This window comes from Symphalangus syndactylus, chromosome 3 (genome assembly GCF_028878055.3).
Source record: "Symphalangus syndactylus isolate Jambi chromosome 3, NHGRI_mSymSyn1-v2.1_pri, whole genome shotgun sequence".
Classification (NCBI taxonomy): domain Eukaryota; kingdom Metazoa; phylum Chordata; class Mammalia; order Primates; family Hylobatidae; genus Symphalangus; species Symphalangus syndactylus.
In genome coordinates, this window is record NC_072425.2 from 14645962 (window position 1) to 14668786 (window position 22825).

The 22825-nt window shown below is 49.3% G+C and overlaps 1 protein-coding gene across 6 annotated transcripts in view; it reads right to left on the reverse strand.

Moving 5' to 3' along the window:
* Positions 1–544: 544 nt before the first annotated feature.
* The window catches only part of GPR107 (G protein-coupled receptor 107), a 91190-nt gene continuing 68909 nt past the window's right edge, over positions 545–22825 (reverse strand). For 5 of the 6 annotated variants that reach the window (XM_055270705.2, XM_055270704.2, XM_055270702.2 and 2 more), the window contains 4 exons: positions 15376–15425; positions 13106–13189; positions 11914–12035; positions 2668–5647 (listed from right to left, as the gene is read on the reverse strand). In XM_055270705.2, the coding sequence (XP_055126680.1) occupies positions 5551–5647; positions 11914–12035; positions 13106–13189; positions 15376–15425 (353 nt within the window). In that variant the 3' untranslated portion in view covers positions 2668–5550. Of the gene's footprint in view, positions 5648–11913; positions 12036–13105; positions 13190–15375; positions 15426–22825 lie in introns of all 6 variants that reach the window. The other variant, XM_055270707.2, reaches the window with a different exon arrangement.

Sequence of the window (22825 nt, forward strand, 5' to 3'; positions counted from 1 at the left end):
TCAAGACGCAACAAACTGTACATTTAAAAAGGATGGATTCTACTGTAGGTAAAATATGCCTCAAATTAAAACATTCTTAGTAAAATACGGGCTTCGAAACTGAATGACTTCTAAAAATGCTTTGAGTATAAAATCCCGGATTTCTCTGCTTCCAACACGGGGTAAGCCAGAGCTATTGCTAACTGATGCAGGAGGAGGTGCACCTGCGCCTGTCACAGCGTGGGCTCTGCGCCAGGCCTGTCATCTCCCATCAAATGGCAGCAGTGCCCTGACACTGGTTCACAAGGCATCGCCCGCCTCCTGCGTAAGCAGGACATCGGTAACCTACAACCGGTTTTCAGTTATCTGGGTCTTAATTGCGCTGCCACAGATCTGCTAAGATGCCTGGAACTTCTCTAGTAGGTGTCACTATTGTCAGTAGGAGCTGGTGGGAGGCAGTTAACTCATTTAATGAACAAAAATCACAAAGAAAAAAATCATGAGAGGGAGGTGGAGGAGAGCAAGCACCAGGAGCCGGCAGCTCCCTGGATCTCATACACACACAGTTCTGCCAGAGTCTTTATTTTACACATTTGCAACACGGCAAGAGAATTCACCCCGTACATCACCCTGATCCGATCCCCCCCCCGTTATACATTGTATGTTTACATAAATACTCTTCAATGATCATTAGTGTTAAAAAAAAAATACTGAAAACTCCTTCTGCATCCCAATCTCTAACCAGGAAAGCAAATGCTATTTACAGACCTGCAAACCCTCCCTCAAACGAAACTACTTCTGGATTAAATACGTCTGACTTCTTTTGAGGTCACATGACTAGGCAAATGCAATTTACGATCTGCAAAACCTGTTTGAAGAGTCAAAACCCCCATGTGGACACGATTTCTGGACCCTGTATCAGTATCTTACGTGCTCCAAAGGCTGACCTTCTGGAGGCTCACCGTCTCATCTGGCTGCTCCCTCCAAAATCCAAAACCTGCCTCAAAATAAGCTGTCCCGTGGGTGCGTTGGCTGTTCTGTTTCATTTTGACCGTTCTGACTCTGCCCAGAACACCGTCCCGCCTGCAGACGCCCTGCTGCCAGAACTCCAACAGGTCTCTGAGGCAGCGAGGCCAAGCCATGCCCATTCACTCCTGCACCATCTCAGTGTGCTCCCTCACACAGGGCCTGAGATGTGTGGGGCCCATGGCCTGGCAGTGAGCCATCTAAAAGCATTATCTATTTTTCAAGCATAAACCATGCAGAGAGGCTCAGATGCATCGCTGGGCTACAGAAGTGGCCTCTGGGGAATCTGGAGTATGTTCAGCCTGCTGACCAATAACTACATTCCAGGTGGTGACAAGTATTAGCGTCAACTCAGGTAGATGCCTTTTAAAGACGCCCTGCCGGAAACACCCTAGGGAAAACTGGACTGAAGAGCGGGTCTTTCAGAACATTTGGTACGTTCTGGATGAATACCTTTTTGATATACCAAGAGGTATCAAGTCAAAGTCTCACTTCTATAGCGAGGACGCCATTAACTTGCTGAATCCTAAAGGGAAGAATCAAGCCGCAGGCCACAGGTATCCTGGCCTTAGCTTACGGTGAGTCTTACAAGGCCACAGGCGGGTCAGAGAAAAGCAGAGGGGTGAAGTGTGGAGTGTGGAAGCAGGAGTGCAGGAGTGGGTTAGGATCTGTTTCCTTTGAAGTACAGCAGCTTGGCAGCATGAAGCATGAGTTGTTCCACTGTTCTACTGGGTGTATGGAGCTGGGCCAACAACCTCAGCAGACTGTCTAATGTTCTAAGAGCCTTCCTCAAAGAAAATGCTTCAGGACGGGGGAGAAGGCCAGAATGCATCTGCAATTCCAACAGGCATCGCTATGCTCTTCCTTGGTCTGTAAGGACTGGGTGCCTGGAGTAGACCGGTTTAAGTACCAAAACAAGACACCCATTTTAGTGTGGAGGAAGACCATCCTATATGGCCCAGAGCAATAATATTTGGCACGAGTATGCACACTCTTGAGAAAATTCTCCTTAGCTTAGAAAATGCATCTTTCACACAGCTGCTGGGAGAAAATGCTGCAATGCACCAAAGCCTTTAGCCCGTGTGCCCAGAATGAGCCTATGTGGGATCAATAGGCATGGGGAGAAAGACGGCAGAGAAGGGAAGAAGAGGGAGGAGGAGGGATGGAGGAGGAAGGAGGAGGGGGAGGGGAAGGGGGAGGGGTAACGGCGAGGGCAGAGGAGGAAGGGGAGGGGAAGGGGGAAGGGCAAGGGCAGAGGAGGAGAGAAGAGGGAGGGAGGCTGTGGAACGAGAGACAGCAGAGATGGCGATGAGGTCATCATGCAGGAGGAAATCTCACCCACACGAAGTGGACTTAACGGGGCTATGTGCTGCCTTGGCAGGCTGGACATGTCCGGGGCGGGGAAACCCTGGATATTTCACTCTAAAGTGGTTTCTTGAAAGAAAACTCAACTGACTCAGGCCATGAGCATCTTTTACACTGAAGCAAGCATCTCCTCACAAGTGCCTCCTACAAGTCACTAGAGTCATATTCGACATTACAAAGTGCAGTGCTACTTAAATTTTAAAGCACTGAGGGACCAAGAAATGGGCCGATCAAGTCCTTGGCCACTGTTAAGAGCCAGGATTTAGAAATCAATGACTATTCCTATTGTCCAAGAAATAATTTTCTAGCAAAGCATACGCACTTTATTAAATTTCACAGCCAGCAGCGCTTTCAGTCCACAACAGATTTCTCAAAGGAAACATGGATATTTTGCGTAGGCAGAAACAGTGAGGAGGAGTACAAAGCGAGCTATAAATACCACCAATGGTTCTGCTATGTGCATCCGATATTTTTTGCCCGATCCCTGAAACACTGCAAGGGCTTAACCATTCAAACACCGCATGACAACGAACCCAGTGGACTGTAAAACTCAGGCTGCAGGAGGGTGGCTTGTCAGCTGGTGAAGCCACTTGGCTTTGGACTCCATCGGTCATCTTTACGCAAGAGCAGAGATGAATGGTGGGTCACAGCTATGACATGAAGGAGAAAGAGAAGACACACTCACATAACAGGATGGAGAGCTTCAATAATTTTTTAAAAGCTTGGAACCACCACCTGCTTTCTCAATCTTGGGCTGGGGTTTTGACTTTTCTTGATCAATCTGACTTGAAGCCTTTTACCAGTTACAATGCAGACATGGCCAGATGACCTGCTTGTTAGGAAGGCTGTGGCCATCTTTGTTTCTGAAACAGTCTTATCTCATCTCTCCACTGCTGCTCTGGAAGGGTCAGGACCAGCACTGCAGACACTCGGCCATGCTGTGAGCCCAGACATACGCGTGGAATCTGAACACCCAACGCTGGCGTTCCCGTGCCAGTCTGATGGCTGTGGCTCCAGCACTTGTCCACACACACGCCTGCCTCTCTCTAGCTCCTCCACTCCCTGGCTTCCCTGCTTGCAAAACCTAGCATGTGAAATGAGGACACCTCCACGGAGACCCTTCCGAGCAGGGAGGTTTCATCACATCTTTCGTTCTTGCCAAGGAGTCTATCGCCTCATCCACAACATCTGCTTGCGGGAGAACAGCAAATGTGTCCCTCTGAGGGAAGGACTGAGGAGGGCTTTGGTAGTCACAGATTGAGACACATTTCTGCGAAAACTGGTATTATGTTTCTGCACAGGAAAACAAAGTGTTAAAAATATTCCCATCCTCCCTCCAACTCCCTTCTGTCACACAGTCTCAAGTGAACTTGAAAAAGGTCCAGAAGTGAACACTTAGGGCGCATTTACCCTTCTCCTGAAGATGGGAAGACACGGATGCTTGCCTAAAATACCTGCCGAGAGGTGAGCAGCTGTGGCCTGGGAAGGCGCTTGCTCTTCCTCCACATCAGCCATAAGGCAGATCACACCTTCAGAGCACCCTACAGAACCCAGATGGCGAATCAAAGTGCAGAAAAAGAACATCCGCTTCCTCATTAGTCATTTAGGAAGATCAGATAGCATGGGACAGGGAGAACAACCATGTTCTGAATGGAGACTTTTTCAGGTTCCCAAACCTGGGACAGTGAGTGTGACCCCACATCCTGTGGTTTCTGCCTGACCCTTTTAAGCGAGGTGAGAAAACAACTCCCAGAGACCACGACTATCACCCCCAGAGGTCCCTGTTCTCCTGCAGGTGTGGCTGACAAGCCCCAGGCAGGGGTGGGCTCCCGCTTTTGGAAGCAACCCTACCTAGCTGGCCCCCCAAGCACTAAGAAGCTTCCCTGATGGGGCCATGTTTCGGTCTCCTTTTAAGCCCTCAGTCACAATGGACCTTCTGAGCCTGTCCTACTGTTCAGATGATTTTCTCTCTGAGTTGCAATACTGCTCACTTTAGGTGGCTACCTGTGTTCATTCAAGCTCTGGAAGTGTGGAAGGGAACTTAATCATTGAGTTTCTGTGAAATATTTCGCCATCCTAAAATCCCTGAGAGTGAAACTGTTGAATCATGCTCACTTTCTTCACATACACACTCTTGGACTATGGGGACCAAGACTGTTGAATTCATCAATTTAGAAATCCTACTAGCCTACAGGAAAAGCCTTTTAATGGGGATGATTTGCTTGGACTTAAGTCTTTGCTTAAATACTACCTATTCTCCCCCAGCTGCTCCTTAAGGAAAACTCCTTTCCATTACCCCCAAAATTCTGATCACACACAACAAAGCCACAAGCGTGAAGGGAAGCCAGACAGTGCTGCTCTGGGCTGTCAGGGAGTGGATGTCCAGGGAACGCCACAGGATAATGCTTTTCGAACTTAAAAATACATTTCTTTCCATCCATCAGGCAACATCTCAATCAGAAAACCACCTCCCACCACCTGTGCTATGCCGCAGGGCATGATCCTGACAGTGACATCACAGCCTTCTTTTCCTGTTGGAAAGACCACTGGGCCTCAGGAGCTGCTGTCCTGGTCACTCTCACATCTGGAATAAGGGTCTGGGGCAACGCCGAGGGCAGGAATCCTGGGGCAGGTGCTACATCCTAAACTGGGTTTTGACTTTGCTTTCCAAAGTCACCTGTTTTCATTCATCTTTGTCTCCCGAACAGGCAATGGCACTCTCCCCGCCCTTCTTCTTAAGTCTCGGGGTCCTCAGTAGACATTTCCTAAAGCATCAGACAGACACCTCGCACCCTCCTTCCCCCTCCACCAGCCATCCTTGCTACACTTCCCCACACGTGGGGTCACAACTGCATATACCTTAGAGCTCCAAAAAGAAGAAGAAAAAAAAAAGAAACCTAAATTAAAAATGAATTCTTCCTTTTCTCTTCCTCTCCTCCTCCCTGTGCCCACCCTCCCATTCCCGCCTAAAGGAGGATCTAGCTGCCTCTAAACAGCCACAGATCGTTTCCATAAAAGAGTACAAAATCAGGTTTCCGCGGCACTGTGCTCCAGCCATGTGCCCTGGTGTCACTGTCGGAGGTACCAATAGTTCACTGTAGGAGCTGCTCCTGCTGTCCAATAGGACTATGAATAAGTTAACAGTTTCCCTGGACAGTGCCATCCTCAGGGTCGGCCCTGTCACACGGCGCCTTCCCACTCGCCCTGGGGCTCCACGGAGCCGTTGGTCACCTTCTTGACTTTCTTCATACTTTCCATCACCCCAGATGTTGTCACACTGAACAAGGAAAGAAAAAACAATTAGGAACATCTCACAGTCTCTTAGTAAAAGGCCATCTCTGCCACAGCACGGTGGTTAGGACTGATGATGGATGTTGGTTTTTGAAACAGACAAATCTAAGTTTGATTCCTGGTCCGTTCCTTACTAGCTGTGTAACCTTGGCCAAGTCACTTGACCTCTCTGTGCTTAAGTAATTCTCACTTTCCAGAACTGTCATGAGGAAAAATGAGATTCTCCAGAGTGCCTAATCAATAAACACCAGCTATCATTATCACAATCGTCATGAATCTTTTTGTCACAGCTTGCGGAATTTTTGTGGCTCACAGATATGTGATAGTTACGCTTATGAGACTGAAATCTGAATCTTAATAGACATTCAGAAAAGAAAGCTAATTAGCCAACCAGACATTTTTAATAACCAGCCACAATGGATCATTTCTGAGCCAGGGGACAGAACCACAGGTTTAGAGGAATCTTCCAGGATCAAAGATTCTTTGGCCACTATAGACAGAGAACTGGCTGCTTTCTGCTAGCTAGGGCTGGGCCATGTGGCTCTGTCTCCACTCTGCCTCAGCGTGTGGCCTCTGCCTCCACTCTGTGAGCTCCCGGGGCTCTGTCTGTTGGTGCCTGGCTCTGAGGAGGCCCCATGGAGCCATTTGTTGAAATTGAGAATTAAAAATGGAAGATCGTTGGTCTCGTGGGGCGTGAGGAGCTGAGCGAGGCAGCCCTTTCCATTAGAAGGAATCACATGCACGGGCCCCACCTTCTTAAGAGGATAATCTCTTGCCTCACAGAAGGTGAGCTGGTCTATGAGGGAACTGGGCGGCTCTGTGAGTAGCAGAACTAGGCAGAGATACTGGGTGTCAAAAGCCACTTGGCCCAGCATCTTCCCTGCATGCTAGGAAACAATGAGGATTTATGCTCCCCCATGGTGGACCAAAAGAAATTTCCTCATCAGTAAAATAAATTCAGTCAATCAACTCAACAGGCTCTTTCCAAGGACCCAACCCATGCCTCTGCCAACTACCTAACCCCTTCCCCTACAAATGGCGACACAGTGGCCATATATGTGACTCATCTAGAGTGCATGCAGCTGGACCTCATGGTAAGTAAATGTTTGTATGGGATAAGGGAAAAAAACTTCCCCCTCTTCTTCTCTTCATTCTTGCCATCATGGTGCTACCATGCCTAGGCTCAAAGAATCCCCCGAGCTGGGACCTTTCTCAAACAAGTCCTTTAGACTCACAGGTTATTTGTACTTATGGCAAAGTTGGGACAAGGTATGTGGCCAGATCCCATAGATGCTATAAGTGAGTCTAAAAGCGTCCCCTAAGACGAAAATGCCTCAGCTGGAGCCGCCCAGCGTCACTTCCGGCCAGCTGGCTTGTGTCTCAGGCCTGGCCTCTTTAGGAAGACACTTGCCCCAGGAGGGATCTATGTGCACAGGGCTGCTCCTGAAGGGACCTTCTCTAGACGGGGATGCAGGAGGTAGGGCCTTTGCATGAGCCAGAGAAGACCCTGCCCCGAGCCACGCAGCAGCCCCTGTGCCTCTCCACAGCAACTGAGACCACAAAGAAACGCGACCCCACGTCTTCCAGAAACACTCCAGTAATCACACAGCTGTCCTGTGGTTACTGCATCTTGTTAAAAAAGGACAAAGAGTTCAATGCACGTTGATTCTAAAAGGCAAAGCGCATTCACTGTGACCCGGGTATGGGCCTGATGGCAGACTTGGGAAAAACATTTTCTCCCTTTCTTTCTCTAAGAAAATACTCCTTTCCAAATGGTGGTCCAAGTGAGAAAACAACTTTTATTCTTCAAGACAGGCCTCATGCTAGGTCATCGAGGAAAAAGAAATGGACTTACTGCTCTTAGGGGCCCACAGCCCAGGAGAAGAGAGGGTCTTCCAGAGCAAACCTGCACAGCCACTTCCAACACAGACAGGAGTGCTGGGAACCGGGTTCGGTGATGGCTCGGGCTGAGAAGAATCCCTCTACTGGGGAACCGGGGAAGCCAGGAAGCCCTCATGAGATGCAGAGGAGCTGGCCCGCAAGATGGGTGGGAGGTCAGGGGAGTTCCCAAAAAGAAGAAATATAACAGGCAAAAAGCATGAAGGAAAAACCCAGGACATTTCCCAGGGCAGTCAGGGAGTGCTAAGTACTTGCAGTGTCTGTATGTGTGTGTGTGTGTGTGTGTGTGTGTGTGTATATATATATATATTTATTATTTGATTTTTTGAGATGAAGTCTCGCTCTGTCACCCAGGCTGGAGTGCAGTGGCGCCATCTCGACTCACTGCAACCTCCGTCTCCTGGGTTCAAGTGATTCTCGTGCCTCAACCTCCCAAGTAGCTGGGATTACAGGTACATGTCCCCATGCCCAGCTAATTTTTGGTATTTTTGGTAGAGATGGGGTTTCACCATGTTGGCGAGACTGGTCTCAAACTCCTAACCTCAGGTGATCCACCTGCCTCGGCCTCCCAAAGTGCTGGGATTACAGGCATGAGCCACTGCACCCAGCCTACGGCAAATATATTTTAATACCTCCAGCCAGTCTGGGAAGGAGAGTGGCAGGGAGAGAGCCGGGGCGCACAGAGGACGGCAGGGTTGTCGAGAGCCCAGTCTGCCTGGTCACCCAAGGATGGCCCTGATTCTTACTCTGGCGGTTCTCAGCCCTGCCTCCTGCTCAGGCTGCCCTGGGGAGTGAGAAAAGCACAGATCCTGAGCCCAAGGAGTGAGAATCAAGAGTCTCCAGGGGTGCGGCCAGGAAACTGGCACTGCAAAAACACTCTACAGGTGAGTCTAGAGCCTGGGAGAACAGACAAGAAGGGCCAACCACACCTGTATTCCCAGAGCAGCTCACGCCTGCATTCCCAGCACTTTGGGGAGCTGAGGCGGGAGGATTGCTTAAGCCCAGGAATTTGAGACCAGCCTAGGCAACATGGCAAAACCCTATCTCTACAAAAAAATACAAAAACATTAGCTGGGCATGGTGGCGTTCATCTGTGGTCCCAGCTATTAAGGAGGCTGAGGTGAAAGGATTGCCTGAGCCCGGAGAGGTCAAGCCTGCAGTGAGCCATGATAGTGCCACTGCACTCCAGCCTGGTTGACAGAGTGAGACCCTGTCTCCAGGGGAATAAAAGGATGGACAGAAAGGGGAGAGGATCGGGAGTGAAGAGGTCAGCCACCACAAAGCCCAGGCACGAGAGAAAGAGGCGGGGTGGCGCTGGGGGTGAGAGGCACAAAGTGAGGCCTACAGGACGCTCCACACCGGCTGAGGAAGAGGGAGGTGTTTCAGCCATGGCTGCAGGAGACTGGGCGGATGTACGTGTCACCAAGGCCTACAGGGAACAATGGGGAGGGGTGAGCTTGGTGTGATGCAGGAAGCCTGTGGCTTCAAGGCTGAGGTGACGCAGAGCAGGAGGACAGGGGGACCTGGCATTCAGGAGGGGCCAGGGGTAGTGAGGGGGTAGCAGGGGCAACCCTGGGCTTGGGTGAGTCCTGGGAGTGCAAAGAGGGAGAATGGGGGTAAGGGTGTGTGGCAGCGCGGGAGGTTGTCACAGGCAGGGCGGGTGACAGGGAGCTTCAGTGTGTGGCCAGGACTGGGAGTGGCAGAAGTAAACTCAAGGAGAGGAAGAAACTTGATGGCAGATGCCTGGGTGGGGTAGGCGCTACATCCTGTTCCCCCAGCAAAACTCTGGGAAACCGAAGGGACACCTGGGGCCCCCACGATGTGAGGAAACCTCGCTAGCCCCCTGCAGACAGGGCGCCCGCAACGCTCCTGGCGGCTCAGGCTCTGCAGCAGTGAGAAGAGAGACCTGGGTCAGATGAACACCCAAAAGCCTCCCTGGCAGGAACACACGGCGGTGGGGCTTCAGCAGCTTCGCAGCCACCTCACTCGGTGTCCTAGTTTTGGTGCAAACACTTACGGGGCCGATCTGCTGAAGGGCCAACATCCGACCGCCGCAGATAAGTGTTCTTTCCTTGACATCTAAGCAGTAACCCCCTTTCCTTGCAAAGCCCCAAGTCTCCGTGCTTGCAACCAAAAGTGCCGAATGGGACACAGGTTCCTTCTGCCACACAAGACTGCAATCAAATGTGGCTTGGGCCTAAGTGGTCCACGGATACATCCGTTTTTTTTTTTTTCTTTTTTGAGACAGAGTTTCACTCTCATCGCCCAGGCTCGAGTGCAGTGGCGCAATCTCGGCTCACTGCAACCTCCGCCTTCCGATTTCAAGAGATCCTCCTGCCTCAGCCTCCCGAGTAGCTGGGATTACAGGTGCCTGCCACCACGCCCAGCTAATTTTTGTATTTTTAGTAGAGATGGGGTTTCACCATGTTGGCCAGGTGGTCTTGAACTCCTGACCTCGTGATCTGCCTGCCTCGGCCTCCTAAAGTGCTGGGATTACAGGCATGAGCCACTGCACCCAGCCAATACATCCATTTCTATAACTAAAAAGTGTTTTCTGGACTGGAAATGTGGGGAGACTGGTGAAGAGACAATTCTATTAGTCCCCAATCCCCATTTCCACACTCGTTCCTCACCCACATGAAAGAATGCAGGGAGTGGCAAAAGGTGAACAGCAACCATGAATGAGGACAGCGTTCTGGAATGGGAACCCCAGGGAGAAAACCTCCTGGCCCAGGAACCCACACCAAACATTTCTTTCCACTCTCACTCCTCAAGATGACAGAAGTAATTCAGATCATTGAGGATACCCACAGCCTAGGAGGCAGCTACCAAGTCTGATCATTGAAATCGCATCCAATACTTTTTAACTTGCTGATTATTGACCAGTAACTTCTGTTGCCAAAACTGGTAGGCCTAAAGAGAGATGGTCAAAGAAACAGAAGGGGAAAGAGAGAGAAAGTCAGTGTTACTTTGGACGGTGCCCTCATACCCAGGCCCAGAGAGAGAAGCTGTGTCAGGCCTGGTGGGGTAATGGCTGCACAGAGGGCAGCAGCATGGGCCGCGTTGTCAGAGAGAAAATAAGCACCAAAACAAAATTAAAAAAAATTGTTGCCATGAAACAAAAATCCTTCATAATGCATCCAGGCCCCAAGATGTAATGGCTGAGGGAAAGGATGTGGGAAGCAGGAACCTCCCATTACCACTGTGGAGTACAATGCAGTGAAGGAGACGATGCTGCAACCCAGCCACTCGGCTTCTAGCTGCCTACCCAAAGAACCCCGTGTTATGCGGATGGACCAAGCCAAAGGCTCCCAGCAGGGGAATGATAAACACACCATGTTTTAGGTTATTTCCTGATGCTGCTGGTTACCAGCCTGACGTGTGCCTCTTCAACCAACAGACACTTGCTCAGATGCTGCTACTTCTAGGAAAGGCACAGCTGATGGTCCTCCTGCACTCCTCTCAGCTGTTTAGAAGGAGGCGTTTCTTCCTCTGCATGGGGAGATGCTGTTTGGCGCCCATTGGCAGCACCTGCCTTCCTTTACTGTTGCCGTGGAGCTGAGCACAGAGAGCTGTCCCATGCTGCCTGACCCGCTGACAGCCAAGCAGGGCCTAGCATGGGCCGAGTCTCAGCCTCTGAATTGGGAAGAATTCAAAGGCTGCCAGGGCTGGGGGCAGAACACTTAATACCAGTGAACCAAGAAGGGAAAACTCTGCCTTAGGCTAATCATCAAACACAGCATTGACCTGGCTTATCAAATTTCAGAGTTAACAAGCAAATATGCTTAATCACTATTCATTTTTCTAAACAATGATGGCCCTTTCCCAGAAAATAGGACCCTAGAGTCATTCACTCTGTGACTCAGAAAAGCCCCTATTAGTGCTCAGATATAGGTCAAAGTCATTGTGCTGTGAAAAACCACGCAGTTGTCTGACGATAGAGGATGTCTGAGGATCATTAGCAAACTTAGAGATGACTCAGAAGATTCCATTTTCAGACATAAACGCCTGATGGTGGGCCTGACAGAAAGTCAGCTCCTCGTTCTCCCTCGTGAACTGGCCACATATATTCCTAAGTTCTTGCCACTGAGTTCTGAAAAGCAGGCTCCAATGATGCTTAGTGGAACGGCAAGTTCCATCTTCCCTGATAAGACCCAGCAAGGTTTGGCAGATACTATACTTCAAACCAAATCAGACAGCCTTGGGCTCCAGTGTCCACTTCCTTCTGCTAAAAATAGAGGAACCACTCCTGGAGCCACGAAATGCTGAGAGCAGCTGGCCCGATTCACACTGTGCTGCTTTGAGTTAGGCAAAGGGGTCAGGGCTAAGGAAGAGGGAAGACAGATTTCTTACACAGACTCCATTTCCAAGTCTTCGTCTTCCTGAGAAAGTTGTAGGTAGGGGTTATCTGAAGCCGGACGGAATTTATACCCCGTTAGAACAAAGAAGACCAGTGTGGCCGTTTCATCCAGGAGCTGCAAGTTTAAAAACCACCCCAAAATAAAGAGATTAGCAACACTGTCCTTCAGAAAGCAGTGGAATTCAACAAACTGACATATTTCCCCACAACCCACCACTCGATGGTTCTTTGCTCAAATGCCACTTCCTGCTACAGGGCATTTTCCTTAGATTTGCCGAGGCCTAAACGAGGAACGTCCTGCCCAGGGATGACATTTTCCGAGGCCGCACTTGCTGTGCTTTAACCAGTCTTCATGGGGAGCTTTTAAGAGCTCATCACATACCCACTTCCTCCTACAGTGCCTACAGCACCCAGTGAGTTATTCAAGAAAAGTCATTTGGTGGCTTCCTCTAGTAAAGCTAGTTCTAGTTTATTGCAAAGATATTTTATTACCGAAATAATAAAACGGGCAAAGAAGAAGGGCAGCCTGAATTCTAACTACTCAGCCCTGTAACTAAAGGAAAGGACCACATCTCATCTAAGTTCTAATTATTCCGGGCCAATCTTTCTCTGCCTGAGGCTTTTCTCTTGACTTTTGAGACTGAAAACTAAAATCAAGAATGCAATTATTTTCAGATTCCTCACGGAATCCAGCAGCATTTCTGGACAAACAGATCATCTCAATTATAGGCCAGAAGAGATGGAAGGAGGCCGGGCGTGGTGGCTCACACCTGTAATCCCAGAACATTGGGAGGCCGAGGTGGGTGGATCACTTGAGATCAGGAGTTTGAGACCGGCCTGGCCAACATGGCGAAGCCCCATCTCTACCAAAAAAGCAAAAATTAAGCGGGCATGGTGGTATATCCCTATAATCCTATCTACTCAGGAGGCTGAGGCAGGAGAATCGCTTGAACCCGGGAGGTGGAGGTTGCAGTGAGCTGAGATTGCACCACTGCACTCCAGCCTGGGCGACAGAGTGAGACCCTATCTCAAAAACTAAAAAAAAATTTTTTTAATTAAAAAAAAGAAGAGATGGAAGGTCTTAGTGGTCATTCCCAGATAAATTAGTAACAACTGTTAAGTTACACTTCAAGACTTTATCCTCAGGCATAAATTCTCTGGCATTCTGCCCTGTGAGCAGCGTACCTGGTAGAGCCACTTCCATTGGAACGGAACAGCGAGTTTGAGGAGAAACGCAATGATCCTAGTGAAGTATATGTAACACACAATCTGTATGAGGAGGAAAGAAACAGGAAATCAGATCAACATTAAAATTAGGACACCACTTCAACAATCTGCTTTCACAAATGAACTAGGAAACAGAAAACAGAATCACTCAAAAGTATGTGACACTTATAGTGTGAATTAATACATGCAGCGGAGAGACATGGCTACTCTGCTAGTTACACTTGAATTTCTTCTCTCTCTCCAGGTGACCAAGATATTGCTAACAGCCACACCCACGGGGGGCACAAGACACTTTAGTCAGGTTGTTCTTAACCCTTCCTCACCCTATCTACAGACATAAGCCCTTGATTTCAATCTCCAAAGATTGTATTTCTTATTCTCAGGCTTTGATGAATATTTACCAGTAGTAATAGCAAAATAAAGCCACACAGGGAAATGACTGACTTCTGTCCTCTTCTCTGGCAGACGCTGCAAGCATTCGAGGTCCACACTCACATAAGTACAAATACTACCAAGTTCTCTAGCAAGACAGGATGCCTTCATTTCTCCTTGCAGTGACAAAGACTCAATGTGCTGGCCACTAGAGCATGGCCTGTGCACGGGGACTAAGCTCAGCTGGCCTGCTGGTCAACGACCACTCATTATCACTGCATGCAACAAGAGAGGTTCTGTGATGACCTGTGCCTGTTTGGTGGATGATATAAAATCCATGGGAAAGAAAAAATAAAGAAAAAAAATCAACCCCAAGTGGAGTGTCTGCTCTTGCATCTCTCTCTACCACTGAAGTCTGATGTTTGCTTGAGCAAAGGAACTGTCTGAAGTGACAATGCCAAACTCACAGATGAAAGACTTGGAAACATCCTTTCAAGACTCAGGAAGCAAACTAACTCTGGGAGGCCTGTACTTTACATATTCCAAGAAATTATGATCCTAATAATTTCCAGCAAGCTCTGTCTTTTGGTGCTAGCTGACAGAACTTTTCATGTCCATCAGAGTCCTGTTTTTAGGTTTTAAAAAAACTGTCTTAACTTTTCTGTTCTTAAGGAAAATTGATTACCACAACATGTAACTAGTTTTCTGCAGGGAAATTTGAAAGAGAGAGGTAGATACTCCAATAATTTTTTTTTTTTTGAGACGGAGTCTCGCTCTGTTGCCCAGGCTGGAGTGCAGTGGCACTCTATCTCGGCTTACTGCAACCTCAGCCTCCCGGGTTCAAGTGATTCTCCTGCCTCAGCCTGCCAAGTAGCTGGGACTACAAGCACGCGCCACCACGCCCAGCTAATTTATTTTTATTTTTAGTAGAGACGGGGTTTTACCATGTTGGACAGGATGGTCTCAATCTCCTGACCTCGTGATCCGTCCGCCTCGGTCTCCCAAAGTGCTGGGATTATAGGCATGAGCCACCGCACCTGGCTGATACTCCAATAATTTTTTAAATGAATAAAACAAAAATGGCTGCAGAAGAACATGACAGTGTGATCCCATTTTTCTAAATGAGTAAAAATAGTGGCCAGGATCGCACCACTGCACTCCAGCCTGGGCGACAGAGTGAGACTCCGTCTCAAAAAAAAAAAAAAAAAGTAACTCAGATATTTAATTTCCCATTTTAAAAGACACAGCTAGATTTTATAAAATGAAAGCTAGGCATGGTGGCGTACACCTGCAGTCCCAGCTACTCGGGTGACTGAAGTGGGAGGATCTTTTGAGCCCAGGAGTTGGAGTCCATCTTAAGGCAGCATAGAGAGACCCAGTCTTAAAAAAAAAAAAAAAAAAAAAAAAGGCAAAAAAGCAAGCCACACTGGCCAGGCGCAGTGACTCATGCTGTAATCCCCGCACTTTGGGAGGCCGAGGCGGGTGGATCACCTGAGGTCAGGAGTTTGAGACTAGCCTGGCCAACTTTGCGAAATCCCATCTCTACTAAAAATACAAAAATTAGCTGGGTGTAATGGCAGGTGCCTGTAATCCCAGCTACTCGGAAAGTTGAGGCAGAGAGAATTGCTTGAACCCAGGAAGTGGAGATTGCAGTGAGCCAAGATCGTGCCACTGCACTCCAGCCTAGGTGACAGAGCTAGACTTCGTCTCCAAAAAAAAAAAAAAAGCAAGTCACATTGCTCAGCTCCAGGTGGCACATCTTGTGCTTTCACCAATTCTTTGGAAGTTCATTTGCTCTACTCCTTGAATTGATTTTATTTATAGATTGAGGATTTTTTTTTTTTTTTTTTACTTACCAAGACGTAATAATGTCTGAAAAGTTTCAGCTTTGCTAAGTTAATAGCAGCTAGAGAGAAGAAAGAACAAAATGAAGAGCTCATTAACTTCTCATTTTTAAAAGTGAGCCTCATTCAGACACCTTCTCAGTCAAGAGGCCACCTCTAATGCAGATGAGGACCACTCAGAGGCACATCCATCTATCTGGAATCAAGTCCACTGGGCAGGCTCTCCTCCAATCACCAGGAAAAAATGTGGGAGCAGCAGAGCCCCAGGCGCGAGCTGGAGTTGGCTTGCACAAGCGATTCCCGCCCCAGGGTCAGCAGCTGTAACCTGGCTATGGTGGGAGTATACTGACATCACAGGAATTGGCAGATGCTACCAATCAGGAATTCTTTTTCCCCCCAGAGAGCCAGCATTAAACATTTCAGCTCTGCACAGAGCTGTGACCTCCACTGGGACTAGTCTCAGGTTGGTCCCAAAGAACCACCTGGGGGGGCCTCCCACTAGCTGAGGGTGTAAATTCAATTAACCCACAGGTGCATTTTGCAAATTTCACTGAAGTTATCATTAAGTGACTTGTAATAAGCCCTTTCAGTACAACCTCCCTGGCTAGATCCTACCTTCATGCATGCTCAAGGTCAGCTGAGCCAGGACAGCTACCTTCCTGACACTGTCTACGGCTCTGAAATATTGATGAGCAGAGGGAAGCCTGGCTCTCTCCCAGATCAGCAATCCTTTCATTCATCATAAACCTTCCTGCAGGAGGCAAATTAATTTTGCTTAATAGCATTCAATTACTGATTCAGTCTAAGAATGGGACTGTGGGTGGTGAAGGTTCAAATTTCCTCTTCTTCCTCCTTTGGGCTCATGATTAGTTGTCGGGGAGGGAGGAGCAATCAGGCTTAGGATTCCAAAAGAAATTCCTGTAATCCTAAATTATCTTCAAGATGAACATCAACTAACAGAATCTACAAGAATCTCCTCTGAGAAACCCAATGCATTAATGAGGGACTCTCAGAAAGTCTCACAGTTGAGAGGATGGAACACCTGCCTCTGGGGCTGCAGCAGATTCACGCAGGCACGCACACAACACCTAAAGATGCAAAATCCGCAAAATCGCAGCAGCTTTTTTATCTAGCAACCTCTCTGGCAGTCTTGTTATTTTGAAAAAATTAAATCTCGGCCAGGTGCAATGGCTCATACCTGTTTGTAATCCAACACTTTGGGAAGCCAAGATGGGAGGATCCCTTGAGCCCAGGAGTTTGAGACCAGCCTGGGCAACAGGGTGAGACCCGTCTCTTAAAAAAAAAAAAAAAAAAAAAAATTAAAAAATTAGCCAAGTGTGCTGCCTACTTGGGGGGCTGAGGCAGGTGGATTGCCTGAGTCCAGGAGTTTGAGACCAACCTGGGGTTTTGTAGAACCCCGTTTCTACAAAGAAAGAAGAAGGAAGGAAGGGAGGGAGGGAGGGAGGGGAAAAGAAAGAAAAGAGGCCAGGCGCGGTGGCTCAAGCCTATAATCCCAGCACTTTGGGAGGCTGAGGCGGGCGGATCACGAGGTCAGGAGATCGAGACCATCCTGGGTAACATGGTGAAACCCCGTCTCTACTAAAAATACAAAAAATTAGCCGGGCGTGTTGGCAGGCGCCTGTAGTCCCAGCTACTCGGGAGGCTGAGGCAGGAGAATGGCGTGAACCCGGGAGGCGGAGCTTGCAGTGAGCCGAGATCGCGCCACTGCACTCCAGCCTGGGGGACAGAGAAAGACTCCGTCTCAAAAAAAAAAAAGAAAGAAAGAAAAGAAATAGGCCGGGTGCAGTGGCTCACGCCTGTAATCCCAGCACTTTGGGAGGCCGAGGCGGGTGGATCACGAGGTCAGGAGTTCAAGACCAGCCTGGCCAAGATGGTGAAACCCCGTCTCAACTAAAAATACAAAACTTACCCAGACATGGTGGTGGGTGCCTGTAATCCCAGCAATTTGGGAGGCTGAGATGGAGAATTGCTTGAATCTAGGAGACGGCAGTTGCAGTGAGCCAAGATCACGCTACTGCCCTCCAGTCTGGGCGACAGAGCAACACTCCGTTTCAAAAAAAAAAAAAATTAGCTGCTTGTGGTGGCACGCACCTGTGGTCCCAGCTACTTGGGAAACAGAGGTGGCAGGCGCCTGAGCACTGGAGACTGAGGTTGCAGTAAGCTGAAATCGTGCCACTGCACTCCAGGCTGGGTGACAGAAGGAACCCAGTCTCAAAAAACAACAGAAAAAGTAAATTAAAAATTAAATCTCTCTGGTTCTCATCATTTTTTTGTTGTTTTTTTTGAGAGAGGTCTTGCTCTGTCACCCAGGCTGTAGTGCAGTGGCACGATCACAGCTCACTGCAGCTTTGACCTCCCAGACTCAAGTGATCCTCAGCCTCCTGAGTAGCTGGGACCACAGGTGTGTGCCACCACGCCCGACTAATTTTTGTATTTTTAGTAGAGATGTGGTTTCACTATGTTGCTCAGGCAGGCAAGAGCCTGCCTCAGCCTCCCAAAGTGCTGGGATTACAGGTGTGACACTGCGTCTGGCCTCATTTCTTTTTTATTCAGTCAATACAAACTCACCAAGCCCCAACTCTGAGCCAGGCCCTGAGATACAGCAGTATACACGACAGCTGCAGCCTCTGCCCCCGGGGCAGCTGCCATCCTGTGAGGAGAGAAGGGCACCGAAGCACGAATTATGCACTCACTGAGTGACATGCACACACAGCCACTGCTGACAGGCGTGCGATCAGGTGCTCCTCCTCCCCTGGGGGATGGGAAGGACTTCACAGAGGACAAGACATGAGAACTGAGAAGCATCAGATATGAAGTGCTCCCAGGGATTTTAACCTTCGCCCTCTGGGATGAACCTTTTGTGTTCCTCTCCGGATGCAAACCTGCTGCTCCCATTGGCAGGGGACAATGAAATGACCAGCTCATACTGTACTCTGCCTAACAGAACCAGCGACATGACCGGAACTGCGGCCCTCCCAAACCAGCTAAACACCTCTTCAACATGAACACTCGATTCTTCACAGCACCAACAATTAGACAGTTTAAATGATAAAAAATGCTTTAAAAGTCTCTCCTGAGGCCGGGCGCGGTGGCTCACGCCTGTAATCCCAGCACTTTGGGAGGCTGAGGTGGGTGGATCACGAGGTCAGGAGATCAAGACCATCCTGGCTAACACGGTGAAACCCTGCCTCTACTAAAATTACAAAAAATTAGCCGGGCATGGTGGCGGGCGCCTGTAGTCCCAGCTACTTGGGAGGCTGAGGCAGGAGAATGGCGTGAACCCGGGAGGCGGAGCTTGCAGTGAGCGGAGATGGCGCCACGGCACTCCAGCCTGGGTGACAGAGTGAGACTCCATCTCAAAAAAAAATAAAAATTAAAAATAAATAAAAGTCTCTCCTGAATTTTGCTTGCTGACGTCCTGACAAAGGAAACTCCTACTTGCTTCACTAAGAAAATCAGCCAGACAAGGAAGTGTCATGTTTTCACTGCTGGGTTTCAAGGTGCCCTGACAGGGGTAAGCATGGGTTCCCAAGCCAGACCAGGGAAAAGGGGTGAAAGAGAGGGTTTCCCAAAGGGCCTGAACACAGCTCAGCAGTGAGCCACAGTGGGAGAAGGCAATGCGGAGTGCTGCGGAACAGCAGGTGTGGAGGCTCAGAGGTGAGAGAGCTGCACATATCAGGGAAGGAAAAGTAGCTAAAGCGGCTGGACTGTGGAGAGACTAGGAAATGGGGCAGGGCTAAGAGTAAAGCCAAAAATTAAGTAAGACACAGAAGACTGAGCTTGTTCTCCTCATTGGTTTTGGGGGTCCCAGGAAACCTCTAAAGCAAGCTTGTCCAACCTGCGCCCCAGGACAGCTTTGAATGCGGCCCAACACAAATTTGTAAACTTTCTTAAAACATTATGAGATTTTTTTGCAATTATTTTCTTTTTCTTTTTTAGCTCATCAGCTATCGTTAGTGTTAGTGTGTTTTAAGTGTGGCCCAAGACAATTCTTCCAGTCTGGCCCAGGGAAGCCAAAAGATTGGACACTCCTACTCTGAAGGGTTTTGTTTTGTTTTCTTTTGTTTTGAGATAGGGTCTCACTCGCTGTCTCCCAGGCTGGAGTGCAGTGGTGTGATCATGGTTCACTGAAGCCTCAGCCTGCTGGGCTTACATGATCTCAAATAGCTGGGACCACAGGCACACACCATCGCGTCCAGCTAACTTCTTATGGAGACAGGGTCTCACTACGTTGCCCAGGCTGGTCTCGAATTCCTGAGCTCAAGCAATCCTCCCATCTGTTTTCCAAACTGCTAGGATTGCAGGCATGAGCCACCCTGCCAGCCTGTTTTTGTTTGTTTTTTAAACTAGTCAACTGCAGCAGTGAGAAGAAGGGAAAGAGCAGAACAAGGAGTTCGATCTGTAACTATGAAAAATCAACGGAGAGGAGTCACAACCACCTTCAAACCAGCCTCCCAAAGGCTTTAGGCAACACCATGATCAGGTCTACACTTGAGAACAATCCCTCCATGGAGGAAGGATGGAGAGAAAAAAGAGGAAGAGCCTAAATGAGGTCAAAGACCTTGAGTCTGCGGAGGCCCCCTCTACAAGGCAGTGAGATGTCCATCGATGTAGACAGAGCAATCAAGGAGTGGATGGGGCAGTGAACAGCAGGCTGATCCCACCTCAGTGGCTTCTAGGAAAGAAGGACGAGCAACAAGGCAATGAAGTTGAAGAGAGCAGAAAGAATCTTTAAGGTAAAGTCTGATGGGTCTGTCCTTTCACAGGGAAGGAAATGTGGATGGGGAGGGGACTGAGAGAAAGCAAAGAGGTTAAGGCACTGCAGGTCTTAACCAAGTAAGGACTGGGGTGGGGTGAGAGCAAAGGAGAGGAAGGCACTCTGCCTGGCACCTCCCTGGCATCATGCGTCACCACGTCACATTCTCCAGGCTCAGGCAAGACACCCTCTGAAGGGAGGTGGGCTATGAGCCACTCCATAAATGAGCCTGTGCGCCCTACATGGGCACCAGTGAAGAAACATCACCACGGCGCAGATGCCAGGCCATGTAGGTGCTAAGACTGACAAATGGACCTTGGGGACAACAAGTGCTGTCTTTGAGAAATGTAGTTAGAATAAGCAGAGCTCACAGTTGTTTCTAAAACCCAGCAGGGTGGCTCATGCCTATAATCCCAGTACTTTGGGAGGCTGAGGCGAGAGGCTCACTTGAGCCCTGGAGGGAGAGACCAGCCTGGGCAACATAGGGAGACCCTGTCTCTACTAAAAATAAACATAAATCAGCTGGACATGGTGACATGCCTGTAGTCCCAGCTACTTGGGAGGCTGAGGTAGGAGGGAAGGCTGAGGCCAAAGTGAGCCATGACTGTGCCACTGCACTCCAGCTTGGGTGACCGAGTGAGACCCTGTCTCAGTAAAACAAACAAACAAACAAACAAACCAGACTAAAAAGAAAAACCCACCAGTCGTGATGCCATCATTTCCAGTCATGCATAAGACATTCCTTTATCGGATAGCAGTTGGCAGGGGTGAGGCTCCCAAGCCCTACACTGGAGCTCCAGTCACAGCTGAAGTGGCAGAGGCAGGGACTGAGCTTACTCGTGGAGTAAGAAAAAGGAGAGCAGGGGGGTTAAAAGTCTGGGCCCTGCACAACTGAACATCCTGGGTTCAAATTCCAACTCTGCTGCTCACTGGCTGTGTGGCCTCCAATGAGTCGGCTAACCCTCTCTGAGCCTCGGTGTCTTCACCTGTTAAGGCAGGAGTAACGACACCCGCCCTTAGGGTTGCTGGGGGAATTAATGGGATTGTACACAGAAAGCAACTGGCTCGCAGTGAGCACCTGGCTACTTGCCACGACAGTGTTAGTATCATATAGGATTAGCCCAATACCAAATGTAGCATATACTGTGTCACAGCGGCTGCCACCTCTGGCAAGAATCCAGTGAGTAAAACTGGAACAAATGGGGACCTGGGGGCTGCCAGGGCGCCTGGGCTCTCCTGCAAGCAGCGCTGCCATATGCACAGGATGAGTCAGGATGCCGAGCAGGGGCTGAGCCTGCTCCGAGCAGGGTGAAACCAGCATGATGCAGTGAGCAGCCAGGCGGCAGGTTGCAGCCTGGGGTCCCACGCCTCCCTCCATTGTTCTTCCAAAGATTTCCCCGACTTAGGAACGCCGACAGCCTGCTGCTCGCCGGACTGTGGCGGGCTGGGTGTTGGGCTCCTGTGGGAGTCAAGGCTCACCAAGGTTGGGCAGGCTATTTCTGACCTCACTATGAGGAGCAGCAAATATGGTGAAAGAATGAGTGTGGGGAGAGAGACAAGGCCCCAGGCAGGATCCAGGAGGCCTGCCTTCCAGCCCTGCCCCATCTCAGCTGGGTGTGCCTGCCCTTGGCCTGCTGCCTCTGACTCCAGGCATCGACCTCCTCACGTGGAGGAGAATTCCTTTATAGCAATGGTTCTTAATGGGGGTGAGCAACAGAATCATCTGAAGAGCTTTAAGTATAGATGCCCAGGCCGCCCCTGCCCCCACCCATCTTTGGGAATCAGGCCCGGCTATGAAGATTCTGAAACCTCTGCAGGGGAGAGAAAAGGAGGAGACAGGGGTGGGGAAGGGTGTCATGTCCACCTGGTCTTGGGGGTCCTGTAAGGCTGACCTCTTGTCCTGTGGGTTCCTCTACCTCCAACTCACTCTGAGGAAAATGACCATGACACTCGATTCTGGTAAGTCCTTACTGACGAGAACAGGACAAGTGCCCACTGAGGCAGGAAATACCACAGCCCTTGCAAATGCCCAAGTCAATACTCTCCCTGACTCAGCAGAAGAGTGCACAGGAGGCGCTGCCCCTGCCCTAGGTGATCCCCTGTCCTCTCTGAGTGAAAGAGGAACTAAGAAGGCCGGCAAGGAGACAGATTATCCCCTCCTTCCCAGCTGATGTTCCAAGAGGATCCTGGAACTGTAACAAGGACAAAAACAACAGCACTGGTCATTGCCATCAACTGAGTCATCACCATGTGCCAGGGGCTGGGCTGGGCACCTCTCATGCTTCGTCTCACGATGGCCTCTGTGGGGGAAGCAGGCCTGACACACTCAGGCCTGGAGAAGTTTAGTAAATGACCAAAGTTACCCAGCTTGTCAGTGGACAAGCCAATACGCAAACCCAAGTCCACCTCCCTCCAAGGACCAAGCTCTTAACACCTACGCTTCATGCTAAGTGAAAGGCAGTTCATAACCTTAAAGTCCACGAGTGACTTTAGGACAACACACTTCAGGATGATTAGTTCAGGATGATGCAGTCTTGACTCAAAAGGCTGGGCAATGCCCAAGAGCAGGCAGTAATCCTTTCTAAGGAGTTTATACCACGTGATTTATGGGACACACAGAAGCAAAGGCCCACAACAGCCACTTAAAGGGTGAAAAATTTCTAAAACAATCCTTCCGTGAGTGTA